General features: G+C 44.2%; 2 protein-coding genes across 3 annotated transcripts in view; one reads left to right on the forward strand and one right to left on the reverse strand.

Moving 5' to 3' along the window:
• LOC126561876 (PTB domain-containing adapter protein ced-6) overlaps positions 1-15,416 on the reverse strand; it is a 359,240-nt gene that overhangs the window by 219,812 nt on the left and 124,012 nt on the right. The window lies entirely within an intron of this gene.
• The window catches only part of LOC126562639 (LIM/homeobox protein Awh-like), an 82,209-nt gene that overhangs the window by 8,333 nt on the left and 58,460 nt on the right, over positions 1-15,416 (forward strand). For both annotated transcript variants that reach the window (XM_050219197.1, XM_050219198.1), the window contains exon 2: positions 9,447-9,628. In XM_050219197.1, the coding sequence (XP_050075154.1) occupies positions 9,447-9,628 (182 nt within the window). The remainder of the gene's footprint in view (positions 1-9,446; positions 9,629-15,416) is intronic.

The following is a 15,416-nucleotide window of genomic DNA, read 5'->3' on the forward strand; positions in this document are numbered from 1 at the left end:
ACTCATTCATTTCCATACTGCAATGACAGCTGTCAGCAACGAAATGCAGCACTCATGTTGATGCCCAAATCACATGTAAGCCAAGGTCTTTAAGAGCCATCACAGAGCCAAAGAGTAAAATCCTTGCAAAATCCTTCATAAAAAGAAGCTTTAAAGCCCTGCTGTCGTGATTTACCAGTGTCTGGATTATCTTGACCCTCTGGACATTGTTCCAATCCACTTCAATCCCTCAAGTACGTTGTATTTGTACATGTAGCTGTTGCTTGATGGAGTACGACGTTTTCTTTTTGCAAACTTCGGCTTTTTCTTTCAAAATGATCGAGAAGGATGCACACACCGATGCACATCGATGCAACTGTCGTTGTCGCAAAAAGTCCAAAAAATGAATGGTGTCAAATACGGCACCTTTTTTTCAATTTGGGAATTTTCGTTTCTCTCACGGTAAGCTATCCGGTCGCAGCATCCCAAATACCGGAAGACTTACGCAGAATTCCATTAGTTTAGGCTGTGCTAAAGCTCCCCGGAACGGACCCGTTTGGTGGTCATGTGTGAAGTCTCTCGTCTTTGAAGCTGAGGTGTTGTTTTTACTGCTATTATTCCACCCAAAATGACCTTTCGGGGGTCATCGAGCTCCAGTTGGAATATCCAGTTGGCGATGAATCGGCTGACGCCTTCCGTGGGGCAGCAGCATTAGGGATGCGCGAACATACCTTGGTGACTTATGATTTATGACGGGACTATGCCAAATTTTGAATACCCTTAGGAACCTTTCTTTGCTGAGTTGGGTTTCGTCTTCCCGCTTTCAAGCAAGAAGAAGCGGAGAGCCCAAGCAAGAACATGGACATGGTGCGGGACGAAATTTGAGAGATATCATACCTCCAATAAATACGTTTCATAAATCCCGCAACCCAAAAGACAAAACGGTTTCCGACGGCAGGGTGTCCCGGGCTGTATTTCGTTGATGTTACTTTTTATTCTTCGTTTTTTTCACGCGGGGGGGGGGGGGAGGTGTGGAGGGGGAATGAAGCGCGATGCCCATAAATTTGAAACCTGTTCACTCCGATTCTTGTTTCGTTCGTATGCTTTTTTTTTCTTCATTTTTTGTTTTGTTTTTGCTCCGTCCCACCGTCCGTCCAGGGGCTTTATGGCGGGCTGTTTAGGCTACACCGTCCGTCCGTCAGTCCGTTTTATGTAGTTCCGTGCTTCGAACCCGGCCGGGGCCCAGGAATGAACGCGCGGACAGTAAAAGAAGATCCTTGATCCGAATGGAAGGATTTATTTTATTTTCACCCATCCGCGGTATGACTACGTGGTTGGTATCATTTGCCATCCGTTGGCTTGTAGGGCAACAAGCAAGTTCAAATGGACATCATTCTTTCACACACACGTTTTATAGGATCAGTTTGTCTTAAATCTGTGACCCACTGCTAGTGGTGGTCCTGGGTGCATTAACACAGATGGTCATGTAAGGCTAGCCTAGGATACATGCGAAGGAAACAGAACGGTTCCAAAAAACAACCTGTCTGACCGATTCTAAGTCAACAAGATTAAATGCCTTGGGCAGGCCTCGGAGTTTTTTTTTCGAGCCTTCTTCTTCCGTTTAACCCTATTTATACCCTATTTTAACCCCTTTGCGATCCAGCGCTGGGAGGCTGGACTATTTTAAATATTCCGTCATAAAGTAAAGAACCCCCGTGTGTCCAGCCCGGCGCACGCTCATATATCTGTCCGTGTCTGTGTTTGTACATTATTTTATTTGACTCAAAGTTTGGTGGATAATTTATGACTTCATTTCGGTACACCCTTACCCCAACCGATCGCCTGCATTCGTTTTGTACATCGGTATCGTGTCTGTTTGTTGGGAACTTTCGCTTCTTCTGAGCGTCGAGGTCTCGACCCCGAATGCAGGGTGGTTAAAGAACGAAGTTTAGTATCATTTTTCAAAACCATCTTTCAAACAGTTCCTGAGTCCACTAGAATCGTGCACCACACGAAGCGGAATGCAAACACCATCCACGAATGAGCGGAGTCGTTGAAGGTTGGCGTTTTCGAAATGAAACGATCGCTGGTGGCGCTGGCGGTACGATCGATCGCGATCGCTTGGAAGGCAAAGGTTTGCGAAAGGAATTTACAACCGAACGGATTAACTCATAAAGCAGTAAAGTGCAGCAAGAGAATACTTCCCGCTGAAATGACGTACCGCGCGAGGCCTCCACTCCGTAACGAGGCTGCTGAACAGTCTGACGGATCTGCACATCACAAAATGGGTTTCCAATCCTCAAGTGATTGAGTTTGGAACGGTTTATGAAACGCATAAACTGCACAAGCTGCTACAATATTGGATGCAAATTTCGAATTCCCAAGGTCAGGGCTCATCTTTATGACCGGCAACGGAAATATGTGATTGCTGTTGGAGCAGGTTCTGGCAGGCGAAGGCAATAAAGCGTTCCTGCATCGCCAGCGATACAAAAAGTCTAAAATGTTATTAGGCGCTAAGCCGCTTAGTTTGTGTCGGTAGCATCCGGAGCAGGCTACTGTGTAATGTATTACAACGCATTAAGCAAGAAAAAACCTCAACCAGAGCGATTTCTCTGGGATGTGTGGATCATTTTACAACTTTTAAATCGCGCTTTATTGCTTTTTGGTTTCAGAAGACAGAAATAAACGAGGGACAAAGTATGGGAAAGAAACAGCTTTCCGACATGCGGGACATATCTCGTTTATGGCCATTTTATGTGGCAGCATAATAGAAAATCAATAATCGGGATTTAAATGTTCTATACAACGAAATTCTTTTGTAATCCATTCACTAAACCTTGCCGTGATCCACGCGAGCAAGTGTCAACCCGGCGAACGAGCTGCGCCTGATAGTATGCTAACTAATAGCGTGTCCCATAAACTGATTAAAGCTCCTGTCAGAATCGCTGTTCTTGCTGATAGCGTTTGATTGTGCGCGTCGGCTGATCGGCCGTGATATGTGGCTACCAAATCAGACTCAGAATCGGAGAAAACGCAAAAGCCTTCCCAACCGGTTCAAATATAAAGCATATCGGCTAACCACCGTGTCAAAGCAACTAGCCAGCATAAAGATCCGCGTCGTAAGCTCTGGGTCGTAAATCAGTAAAATCATAAATTTATCAATAGCTTCTCACCGCTGTTTCCCTAGTTCGAATCGGCTCAACTGTTCAGAACCTACGATCGCAACCACTATTGAGATGCTAATATGGATGGATTTATCACCAGCCGGTTGGCCACCGACCAGTGCAATCGGCACCGGACGGATTCCACATGCAAACCGGTTCCTTATGCGAAGGTGGCCAAGGTTAGCGAACGGCTCACCGTGTGCCGTACCAGGGTGAATCGATCGCGCCTAGGTAAAGCGGGCCTTTACCAAAACGGTTCGCGAAAAACGGATCGAAAGGAATCAAAACGCAAATCGGTGCCGTATCTCAAGTTCTCACTTCACGTGAACGATTTTTCTTATTGGAGTTCGGTGTGCCATCGCGAAGAGTTTGGGTTCGCACGGGTTAACCGGGGACCGAATGCGACTCGCCGCGGTCGCACTTTTTTATTGCCGTCCCCTCTCGAACGGTGTCCCGGGGTGATATCGATCGATTTGAATAATATTTCCACCAGAAAAATATGAAACCGATTATCATTCTGATGGTTTTTATATACGCATTGTGGCTTATCTGCTTTTTTTTAGGGTCCGCCCGTGTGCCGACGGAACCAAAAAAAAAAAAAAACATGTGGAGAAAAAGGGGAGGGAAACAGAACATCAGAATCTGGGGCTCGGTATGGTGGGATGTTTTCGGTCGTCGTTGTTTTTAAATGGGCACCGGGAGGATTTCGATGGCAGTTTTGATGGGTCGAGCGGCAAATCGTTTTGGATGATTGTGTGACCGCAATGCAATGGGACCTGTCGGGCGAACCTCAGCTCTGTAAGATCATACAATCCCAAGCGCGATGCGTTTATGGGGTGTGCTTTGCGAGAGCTTTTCTGTTGAACAGTGGAATAGGCTGAATATGTTTGGTGGTCAGAAATTGTAAGAAATATTATTTATCTAACGGATTGAAATCACTTACAAAATTTTGATGAGAATCTTCGCCTAATTTTTTGGGATATTTGTTTTAGTCATCGATCTAAAACACAGTTTAAGCAAAGAGAACGCGGATTGAAACGTGTGTGGAAACATGTTATATTTTTAACAACATTTGTAATGTTCGAGGGTGACAGACACTCAACGTTCCTCATCAAAATCACCAAGCATGATTAGGAAAACTTGAGTTGATATTTTAAATTTTGTCCAATAAATCTCTACACCGTCCAGCATGCAGTTTGCCCATCGACTTGCCCTCCCTGTAAAGGATTACATTCTGATGGACGTGCCGGTCCGATCGATCGAATTGAAATTAAAAGCAAAAAAAGAAAGGAACTAAAACGAAAGATCCCAACTGATCGGCTCGTCGTAGAATGTGTGCGAGCAGCGAACCGTACCATCGACGGACAGGGCAGAAGATATTATCTAAATTTATCGGTAATCGTCACAATAACTTGCCCCGATGGTTCATAACTGTCACGGGACAAGGTGTAGAAAGCCGACCGGTAAATAAACGCGGTCGGGGGTCTTACTACTCCACCGCGAACCGCGCACCGGCACCGTGTGGATCGTGGAACGCGTTATTAAAACATAAACGGTCACTGTCGGCGTGTCGTCTCCATAACCGGGACACCACCGTCCAGACAACGGCCCCGTTTGGTGGTGGGTCCGGTTTTCGTTCGCTGTGTTTCCGATTGTCTCGTGCCCGTGCGGCCTGAATTCAACGCCCGTACAACCCTTTCGCGAAGACAAGCCTTGCAGCTTCAAAAGGTGTACTTTCGTTAATCATACTTCGCCAAAATCTATCGAATGATGAAAGCATTTTAAAGATTCCTACTAGTCTAGCAAAGCCTAGCTGTATAGCAAAACCCCTCAAACCGATTGGTAATATTTTGACGGCAAACGATTGAAAAATTGGTACCAAATTTGTTGTAATCAGGACACCATTTATTCCCATCGCAGAAGCGTCCCAAACTTAATCATTTTAACCTCTCTGAGATTTCTCGATCGATTGTGAGCTTGGATAATCTTCGATTCGATTTTTACGTTATAACGTCCGCTCAGCAGGTTATACGCTGCTGTGAAGAGGTTAATCCGGAGTGGAGAACCGAACCTTTGGAAGGTTGCCGGTGTTGTTTTTGGAGGCTGATAATCTTTTAACTTTTGAAAAGGAAACGATGTAGTTGAAAAATATCATCGTGAGCCGCCCATATGTAACGTGTCATAATGGGACGAGATTACAAGGTGGTGCAGCGTGTGTGCCATGTGTCCATGAGATGAAGGCGTTGACAGGTGACAGAATGGTTTTATTAATTTTTCCGTGTAAAGGCCTAGAGGGGAGGACTACGATTGGATAGGAACAGGCGGCCAATTATTTATGCTGCATTTTAAAAGTACCGTTTCAATGTTGACAACTTGAAGGTTGTGCAGCAGAAGGGAATGGCTAATACTTTAGTAATATTATTACTTTTGAGTATTTTAACCTTCTATACATAACAATATCTTATAGATTGAGATAAATGCTCCAAAGTTTGCAATCGTTTACCCGACCAAAACCTTCTTTGAAGATGATTGATGAGACGAACGTCCTACCGATTAGAAAATGAGTTTAGAAATTACTCAATAACCCCTTACCAACATCATCCCTCCTTCCGCTGAAGCTCCCCTCGCATAAAGCGCCCTTCTTCGTGAGGCATTCTCCAAGCGGACACTTGCCCCTTTTTGCCCTCGAGTGGCGCATGTTTTCACTTGCCCAAAGATCCCCATTTGGTACCGCAAAGCAATGGTAACGCAACGGTAGCAAGTACTAGGGGTCGTACTGAAGCAAAAACAAAAAAAAACAAAAATCCCCCGCTTAATCGTACCCAAAAACAAAAGTGAACCATCGAGTCCCTACTTTGGCCCCGGCTCGGTAGCCGCGCTCGTCCTATAATGTGTTGGGGATGCGCGAATGAGCATCGATTAGTGGTAATTAAGTAAAGCAGACCCTGTTGCGGTTAGTTTCACGGCACATTTCTACCTTTAGCGGTCGCTTAAAGGAAAAACCTCCCTAATGTTGATGGAATGAGTTTTTTTTGGGGGCGCTTTCGGCTTCCGTTTGGTAGACGTTTGAAAGTTTGAAAAAAAATGTAACATATGTAAGCGCATGAGAAAACTCCAGAAGCTGAATCCAATCCTGAAACCCCATACTTGACGCATGCAACCCTGAAGATCATTAGTGGAGATGCGTACGTAACTGCTGCTTTGTGGCAGGCAAGGTTGCCGTTGCGGTGAACTGTGGTGGCGCCACCGAGTTTGCAATAATCGAACCGCTGAAAATGTGTGTCCAACTTGTCGAAGCTAAGCGAGGTAAGCAAGAGTTCAACGAGGTGTTAGACGAGAAGTGTCCGAATTTAACTGCGTTACGTCGTCCGGCATCGAAAGTGAGGAAATGATGGTTTTTGTTTTGTTTTTGGCAGTTTCGACGGTCAAACTTAACAAGCACAAAGTGTTGTTTTGTGGTGACCGAAGAAACTATTAATCAATTTTAGTGACATCAAGTAAAAGTGCTTACAATGCCGCAACGCTCACTTTCGTTGAAGAAGATCGTTTTCGAAGGTCTAGTGTTTATTTCTGTTTAGCAATTTCAGTACAAACCTAGGACTTATTTTGTAGGGTGTTCCGTTGCAAATATTTTTGAATAAAATGGATATAAATGTTAGATTATTTGATGGAATAAATGTTTGCTAGTTTTAATTTCTTTTTGAATTGGAGGCTGTTTTGAAACAAAAAGTGTTATCATCCAAAACTTATTACAGCTTAATGTTATTCAAATAATATTTAATTGGCTTGATAAGTTATAAACTTAAATTTTAACTCAAGCAGATGAAACTAAACAATTTGATGACCTAAGCATCGATTCAATTTTTGAGAGATTCGTCGCTTAACTATCCTGTTTCTTTGTCTTATTTCTCGCGTTATTGTTAACGCGTTGTAAATCCAAAAATCGAATGTTGCTGATGGCCCCTGATCGATTAGAGAAAGGAGAAGCGAACACCCCGCGGTGTGGAGTCCTCGTCTACCAGGCGCCGGATACGTACGGCCGTTTCTCGTTCGTCACTCAATGAATCATCCGGGAGCGCTCCAATGAGCACCGAATCCTCAGTAAACGGGAAGATTAAGAAGTGGTGGAACAAAACGAGGCGGTGGGCGGCGTGAACGTGACAAGTACGACGACAGTTTTATTGCTCCCTGTCGCTGAGATTTATCTGATTACATTAGTGACCGTTTGTTTCCGTAGGCAGGAGTGAGTGAGTGTTTGAGCGAGTGTGCACGCTTCTCTTCTTGGCCAGTTTTGGTTTTTTGGTGTGTGTGGTGTTTTGGTTGCTGTTTCACTGGATGCTGGATGGTTTTTCAGTCACCATCCAGGGCCACACGAAGAGGCACCTGGCAGCAAAAGGACACACACACAAAAAAAAAAGTTAACCATTAAACCTGTCGAACATGTCAATAAAATGGTTTTTGTTTTGTGTTTTTAGATGCGATAGAGCAGCAGCCTTTAGGTGGCTCCGTTGTTTTTGGGACTGAATTTTAGTATCGTGCAGAAGCTGCTTCTTGTTGAGAAGATTATTATTTTGTTTTGTCTTTTTTTACCAGAGACCAGGTTTCCTAAAGAAGACATCAGCAAGAAAGGGTTGTAATGTGATCGCTTATCAATCGGTTGTGTGGTTTTTGAATGATTGTTTTTTTCTGCTGCTGCTTACGAACTTTGAAATTGCGGAAATTGGCATCAGTATTTTGTTGGCGTTCCGATGATAGATTGGATAAAAGTCCTACTGGCCATTTTTGTGTGTTTCGTTTGAAAATGTCAAGCCATTACGGAAATGAGGTGCCGATGGGGATTGCTATTTGTCTTTGCGTTCCTTTCTCTTTGCGTGCGAGGTTTCAAAATGCTTTCGTTAAATAAGAGATAAAAAAGTATAATGACACCGCAAACGATTGGGGCTGGTAGGAATCGATGTTTCATCATTGATGTCAGTGTTGTTTAGGATTGGAATAAAGGATAGGAAAGTATATCTCCGGCCAATGAAATTTTTATATAGTGTGTTGAAATTTCTCACAATACTCACTTAATTTCATATCGACTCATGCCTCAAAGCTCATGCCATTTCCCAACTCGAGCTTCGCAACACAGCTTGTTAAAACAATACAATGGAATATTATTTTTCTCACCTCAAAAACAAAACGGAAACATCATATTTTCCACCTCAAGGGCATGATAAGGGCAAGCATATGTTTTCCCACCCCTCGAACATAACCTCACCAGTAAAACCAACAAACATCGATAGGGAAACACCGAAGACTCGTGTTTGCAGGAAGTCCCTTTTAACGGCTCTTTAACAACCACTTCAAACACCAGTTGGTCGCGGGAAACGGTCGATCACCAAATTATGGTATGGTTGGTAGTAGAAAAATGCTAGGCAAGAATGAGAGGATAATAAATAATAAATTTGTTCATGAGTGTGCACCGAACCCAACGGTTAAAATCACGGTTGATGCGCTAGGGTGCGCTGCAAGAGGGACTAACGTTTGTTTCAAAGGCGAGGCGAAGCAGCTGCTAATGTGCGTATGACAGTGCGATTTTCGATGCGCCAAAAAGGTCCTCGCGAGGTACGATTGAACAATAACAAATGATGATGCGCATCACCCCTCCGCGGGAAAAAGGGGCCATTTTTCTTTTCGGTTGCGTGTGCCGTTATGAGCGTTGGTTGCAGGCAAACTGGAGAGGGATGTCATGAAAGCCATCTTCTTTTGCCACTAAAGTCAAACCACAGAGGGATGTGATTGTTTACCAGGAAGCAGTGTTTCGGGACGAACAAGCATTTATTGAAAAGAAGTTCCGGTCCGGAAGCTGTTTACGATTAAGATTTGCATTGGCAAAGTTTGTGTGAAGGAATTTTTATTCTCTTAGACGGTTAATAAACAGCGAGATTATAAAGTGTAAGTTAGGTTCTGCCATTTGAATGTGATCTGTTTTGCAGATACGGTCCGAAGAAGTTCCCCTATCGAACAAGCTAGTTTTACAGATTTTATGTTCCCTGGACGTTCAACGAAGGGCCCCATCGAACATCATTTCATCGATCGATTGATGATTGGACTGGGTATATTCTGACCCTCCATCCCATATCGATCGTGTCTTATTTGCGGAAAGAAATCGGCAACCGATCCTTCATCCTGATTCCTTATCCTTTTATCCTTAACAACAGAAACACAATGGTACGGCTAATTTGTGCCTGTCTTTCGTACCCTCGGATGCAGCGAAAAAGTTTATGCCTAATGTTTCTTCTCTCCTGTTAATCATTGCAGACAGAGCTACGGATATGCACCGCCTGCGGGGAACCGATTGCCGATAAGTACCTTTTCGATATTGATGGCTGTGCCTGGCATGGATCGTGTTTGCGATGTTCCGTCTGTTTAACGCTGCTCGAACGACAACCCTCGTGCTACTTTCGCGATCGACAAGTCTACTGTCGGACGGATTACGTCAAGTAAGTTTTAATTCTAAGTAAGGATAACGATTTATGCTGCATATTTTTTCCTCAAAAATTGCGGGTGGGCTTTACCACTCAAATGGATGGAATTAAAATTCAATCAAACTTAAGTCATCCCTTGCGTTAAATATTCTAATTATCATTTAAAAAAGGTACATGTGTACGTATTATTCATGCAGAAATCCCCGTTTCCTGATGCTACCATTAAGGCAAAAGCATCACTCACATCTCACTTACTTCGCCAAGCTTCTAATACACCCGAATGATTTATGTACCCATGGTACCACCAATCGGGCAAACCAGCGCCAAGGGATCATGTCGTGCTTGGCCAACGTAAAGTCTTGTTTACATATAATTAAGATCTAACCCGTTGAGAATTAAAATATTACACTCACGCTCGTCCCCGGTGGTGATGCGGATCATGGATCGCGGCATGAGAAGAAACCGAAATCACATTGATGTGTGGTTAAGCAAAAAAAAAAAGCAAGCAGCAAGCTCGAGATCACAAAACAACACTACGCTGAAGAAAGCGAGTGTGATCCGTGGGCCGGTGGGATGAGAAATGGCATTAGGGAGACATTAATAATCATAAAAAAGATCGATGCTTCCAGCGAGCCTGTCAATCATTCCGAAAAGCCCGCACTACGGTGGTGCTTACCATACAAGTAAAACCCCATTCGCTTACGATCATATTTCACATCCAAAATCGATCGAGAAAAGGAAGGCAAAAAATACACCTAAATAGCCTGCTTCTTTCCGTGCCGTTTCATTTGTGCTAACCAGTCGGAAAGAGGTTCGAAAGTGAGATATTTCTATCAATAACTCAAACATCACACAATGACTGAAGGATTTTGGTTTTCTTTTTCTGTACGAAACAACAACAAAAATACAGTCCAAAACAAGACTGTATGCCAATGTTTATGATCGCAGAGCGAGTTGGAAGTTTTGAAAGAATTCCTACGAACAAAACAAGCAGGAAAATCCATTCCATGGGTGATCGAGCCCGGTTGTGAATCAATCTGTTTTTCCATGGACAGTCGTGATCGCGCGAATGATCGGGCGTTGAAACGCGTCCGGTGGTTGGCACCGGTGCGACCGTACCGGCGCGCAGGAAATTAATCATTTTCCACCTCGAACGACCGCTTATAAAGTGAAATAATTTATTGATATTTCGCCCAACAGCGCAGTGTGCCCTCACTGTGGTTTCCCGCCAGCTAACCCCGGCGGAATCGATGATCGTCAGAAGAAAAGAGCAGAAAAAATCCACCCGAGAAGAGACAGAGAGAGTAAAGACCAACAGTAAAAAGGCTTTAAATTCACCGCAGTGATATGTGTGTTCAGGGTTTCGGAATTTTGTGTGATCGATCCCATGTTGTAGCTAACAATCCTGGTTCAATTTGCCGGTTAGGACTTCAATTTTTATATCAAAATCAACGGTTCATAACGAAAGACTTGCGCGACCATGTACAAGCGACGAACCCGAACCCGCAAAAAAGGGTTTATTAATCTTACGGTTTTACCACCTTCCTGAGTTGACGTCTGTATTTGTCCTTTGATTTTCCACGGACGCAACCTTCCTCCCGTTCCTCTGTCTCTTATTCAATTGATTTACCAATAGCTAGACGTCTGAATCTACCGAGATTCCATTGCTTCTCTCTTGCTATCCCGCCAGGCACAAGTAACAACAAACCATTGTGAATGTATCGAGTTTGTAGTTTTATTTATAGACTTTATCCTCTCTCAGTTGTCGATATACCTCCCCCCCCTACCTCTCCTTAGATCTGCAGCAATTCCTGGGTTTCCTCCGGTTGTGGTAAAGCTTTGTTTTCATTTCGCTCTCCGCCGCTTGACGTTTATTCGTGAGCAGTGTTTGATGTATATTTATGTTACCGAATGCTTCACGCACGGCGCGGACGCGCTACAAACAATCGAAACTGCTTCTCCTTCGAGTGTGACGCGATGTGCGCACACACCGAGCTGAGCCGTTGAAATGCCGATTGACAGCTAAAGCGCGTAGAGGGTTTGTTGTCATTGTTGATGCCCCCGCAGGGCTCAACATGGAGCTCAACTTGAGTCGCGAGTTGCCGATTCAAGGATGTGACTGCGTACATAGAGCTTGTGTCTGAGTGTGTGAGTATGCTGAGCACTGCATCCAATGAATGGCGTGGTGCAATGCACCTTGAGCTAAGAGCATGATATTCCATTCCACACTCGCTCTTAAAGTTGATTTAATCTCGAGAGTTGCCGCAGTTATTATCATGTGAATATTCCGAGAAACTGTCTACTAATCATACAGTACAGCGGAAAGGATATTACACTAGTTTGATCAACACTAAACCAATATTTGAATTCTAGAATGCTTACCTTACAGATGGCATGCAGTACGATCGCGATCAAGAATGTTGCAAACGATAAGGAAATCGTACAGAGACATCAAACACCAGACACCATACAAGCGTGTTGGTTTCTCCATTCAATAAAGAAATAAGAAAAAAAAGTCCAACCCAACAACACTCGTCTGACTTGTTTTGACAGCGATTTATTTATGGGCCACAGTTGGAATTATTATATCACGACACTTTATCTGACGGGTCCCGGGTCTTGGGCGCGCTTTCCGTCAAAAGTCTTGGTGGATTCTCGTCCACTCGGCTAAGGCACAGCCAGAACGACACGGACGATGACTACGATAAAGAACGAAAACGGCGTCATTCGGTAGGAGCTGTCGGATTAGACAGTTAAGCGGTAAAGATAGAGCTACACCTTTTGGCTTTGAAACTGCGATGTCATTTGATGCGTGTCAATGCCACGCAGCCACGGGGGCCGCCCTACGGTGTGTTACAGATTTCAAGCTCAAGTTCGGCCTCTTAATCCCACACAGGCACAGGGAGATGAACTGAAGGTGCACGTTTTTGCCCGGCGCCAATTCGATTTATGATGGGAATGAATTGGTAAAGCAGAAAGGAAATCGAAGACACAACACTTCGGAACTATCGGGTTCCGTCAGTATCCTTTCTTCATCGCCACACCTACCAAGCCCGAACCACCAGTGACACCAGTTCCGTGAGAGCCGTGAACGATGCTCAACTCCACGCTGGTTATCGATTATGGGATGGCATTCGTTCGTAGCACAACAAAACCGGAACCAACCGGCCGGCCGGCCGGCTCGGCACCGACTCGCGGTGCCCTGCACAATCCACCCCTTTTGGATTGTATTATCATTTTTATCAATTGGCATATTTATCAATTGGAGCAACGGACATTAATAAAACAACAATCTGCGCTTCGCGACATCCTCGTCCCAGCCGCAGCCACAAAGCTAGAGCGACCAATAAAAAATAAATCCATCAATCTTGGAGCCCTCGAAACGTGGTATGTGCGAAATAAATATTTATACGTATCTCTATACGACGCTGAATCGGTGCATCGGTTCTGCAGGCCGTTCCCGTTGGGTTCGCTGTAATGTCGCGCCGTTTTTGTTGCGCGCTGTGACGCTGTGTGCTAGCTTGAATACACCGAGCTATACCAGCGAGAAGAGCTGGCCAGATCGGTAGCGATATCTTGGTGAAGCGTAGTGAGAGGCACTTCGAATTTGCACAACGGGTGGTGCCTACTGGTTAACCTGAATGCTCATATCGTGGCGGTAATTAAACAAGACATATCGCGCCTTGTTAATCGAGAATGGTGATTTCCGCGTGGGGACACACTCTTTTTTTTTTGCTTGCTTCGTCTTTCCCGCCTTTTTCCAGTAGTCTTTAGTTACGCATGGTAGTATTTATTCGGTTTACATTGTCTGCTTTTGGGGTTGGTGTGTGAGATATTCGAAGTACACGAGATATTTTACGTTTTTTCGCTAACTTGCTTTACGTTGAAAGTATTTTCCGAAGGATTACTCGCAATTTGTAATATCGAGACGTCAAATTAACGAAAATATAATTTTTTGATTAATCTAGTTTAATAATACACATGCAAGCAATATGCGTAATGCAACAACAGCACCAATTTTGATACGGCTGAACAAGGGATCGAATCCTATCCAAACCGCTCCCCCGTGATGAGGAATAATTATCCAACTACGTGGTATCAGCAAGTCTAGTAACCCATTCGATGGCCGGCGTGACCCAGTAGATCGTTAGGCCAAGAAGAAGCATGTTGGCAAGATTATACTTTTTGAGCGAAAGACGAGCAGCCCGAAGAGTTGTGTTTATCATTCTTTGCTGCATGCTGAAAGAAAAACGTCATAGAGATATTGCTACATTCCTGATAAAACTTGCAGCTTGTAGTACATCATCTGTAACATGCGTGGCAGTTTTCTGTCCCATGTAAGGTACAATTTGATCCTTATCCGCGATTACAGCGCTTACAAAACATGCGGAGAACCCTCCCTTATGAGGGTGGGGAGAAAACATCGATACTGCACATGTTCCACCGGGAGCAGATTAGAATCAGAATGGATCCGGAGTTAGGCACGAGAAAAACAATCTTGCGCACATGCCATCGATCGCATTTTATGCACTATGCTTCCGCTAGTGTAGATGACGAGATGAAGCACGTTGTGGTTTGTGTATTGTAGCAGTGCTGCCGATGATCATTGTTCCTACCAACGCTGGTCGCTGAAAAAGCAGAGTGTGTCCTGTGCGGTTGTCGTGTTGTGGTTTTGTTTTGTGCAACGTTTGATTTCTACCCTTTCTTCTCTCGCTCTCTATCTCTTTTGAGGCAGGACACTTAAAAATTCGGTTGCCGAGAGGTTGTGAAGAACGGGAAGCATAGGAAGGAATGGGTAGGCTGTTGTTGTGCTGCTGCTGACGTTGTTTTACAACGCACCGGACGCCGGGACGCCGGCCGTGCCGTCAACGACCCAGTTGACTGATGCATACGGAGTGATAAATGTGTTTGGTGTTGTTACAAACGAGTTTATGATTTATCGTCCGCCTGGCCAGTGGTTCAGCATCACGCAGCATATCGCGCAGCACACACACACACCTTCATCTCTTCGCGTCTTGTCGCCTTTCGAACGTCTGCACGAGCTTCCTTATCGTACCGGGGTGGTATGGTTTGGTTGGTGTTTTTGCTTCCGAGCACAGGCTTTAGACGGACACGGACAGCGTGCCAGATGGAAAAAGTGGATTATGCAAGCTGGAGAAGCAATCTCACACTTATGATTGGCTTATCAGCAAGTGGAGAGTGTTGGGCAGGTTACAGTTCCGAAGGCAAAGGAAATGGAATTAAACGGTCAATGTTAGCCACATGCTTTTACAACTCCTTAATTAGTGTGCATTTTTATTAATAAGCGGATACCTGTTTTGGTGATGTGGTTTGAAATGATTTCAAGACGATTCGTTTATTATTGTCTCCACATGACGCCATTTTGATTCTGATTTGCGAAAGTATGAAGACATTTTAGCTTTGAAAATGTTTCCAAAATTTTCTGACTCAATTCATTAAAGTAAAATAATATTTTAACAAAAGAATTAAGTTACACAAATAATCCTTAATCAATTTTCTACATTGTAGTTGAAATCTATTGCACATGCAAAACCTATCCTTAATGTTTTCAAACTAAATTCCATTTCGAAACACTCTACATACGAGACAGGCGCCAACCAGAAGCAAAGTGTAAGCAAAAACAAACAAAAGGAGTGGCACACGCTGCCACACTCAGTAGCCATGTGTCACGGAGGAATTTTAGGACGAGATCACATTTCACCCTCGCGGACATTTACCCGTATACTCGACAGCGCCCGAGAGTGCGATCTCGATTGACAGTGTGCGCAGGCCTGATCTCGTT

Source organism: Anopheles maculipalpis, chromosome 3RL, assembly GCF_943734695.1.
Source record: "Anopheles maculipalpis chromosome 3RL, idAnoMacuDA_375_x, whole genome shotgun sequence".
Taxonomy (NCBI): Eukaryota; Metazoa; Arthropoda; class Insecta; order Diptera; family Culicidae; genus Anopheles; species Anopheles maculipalpis.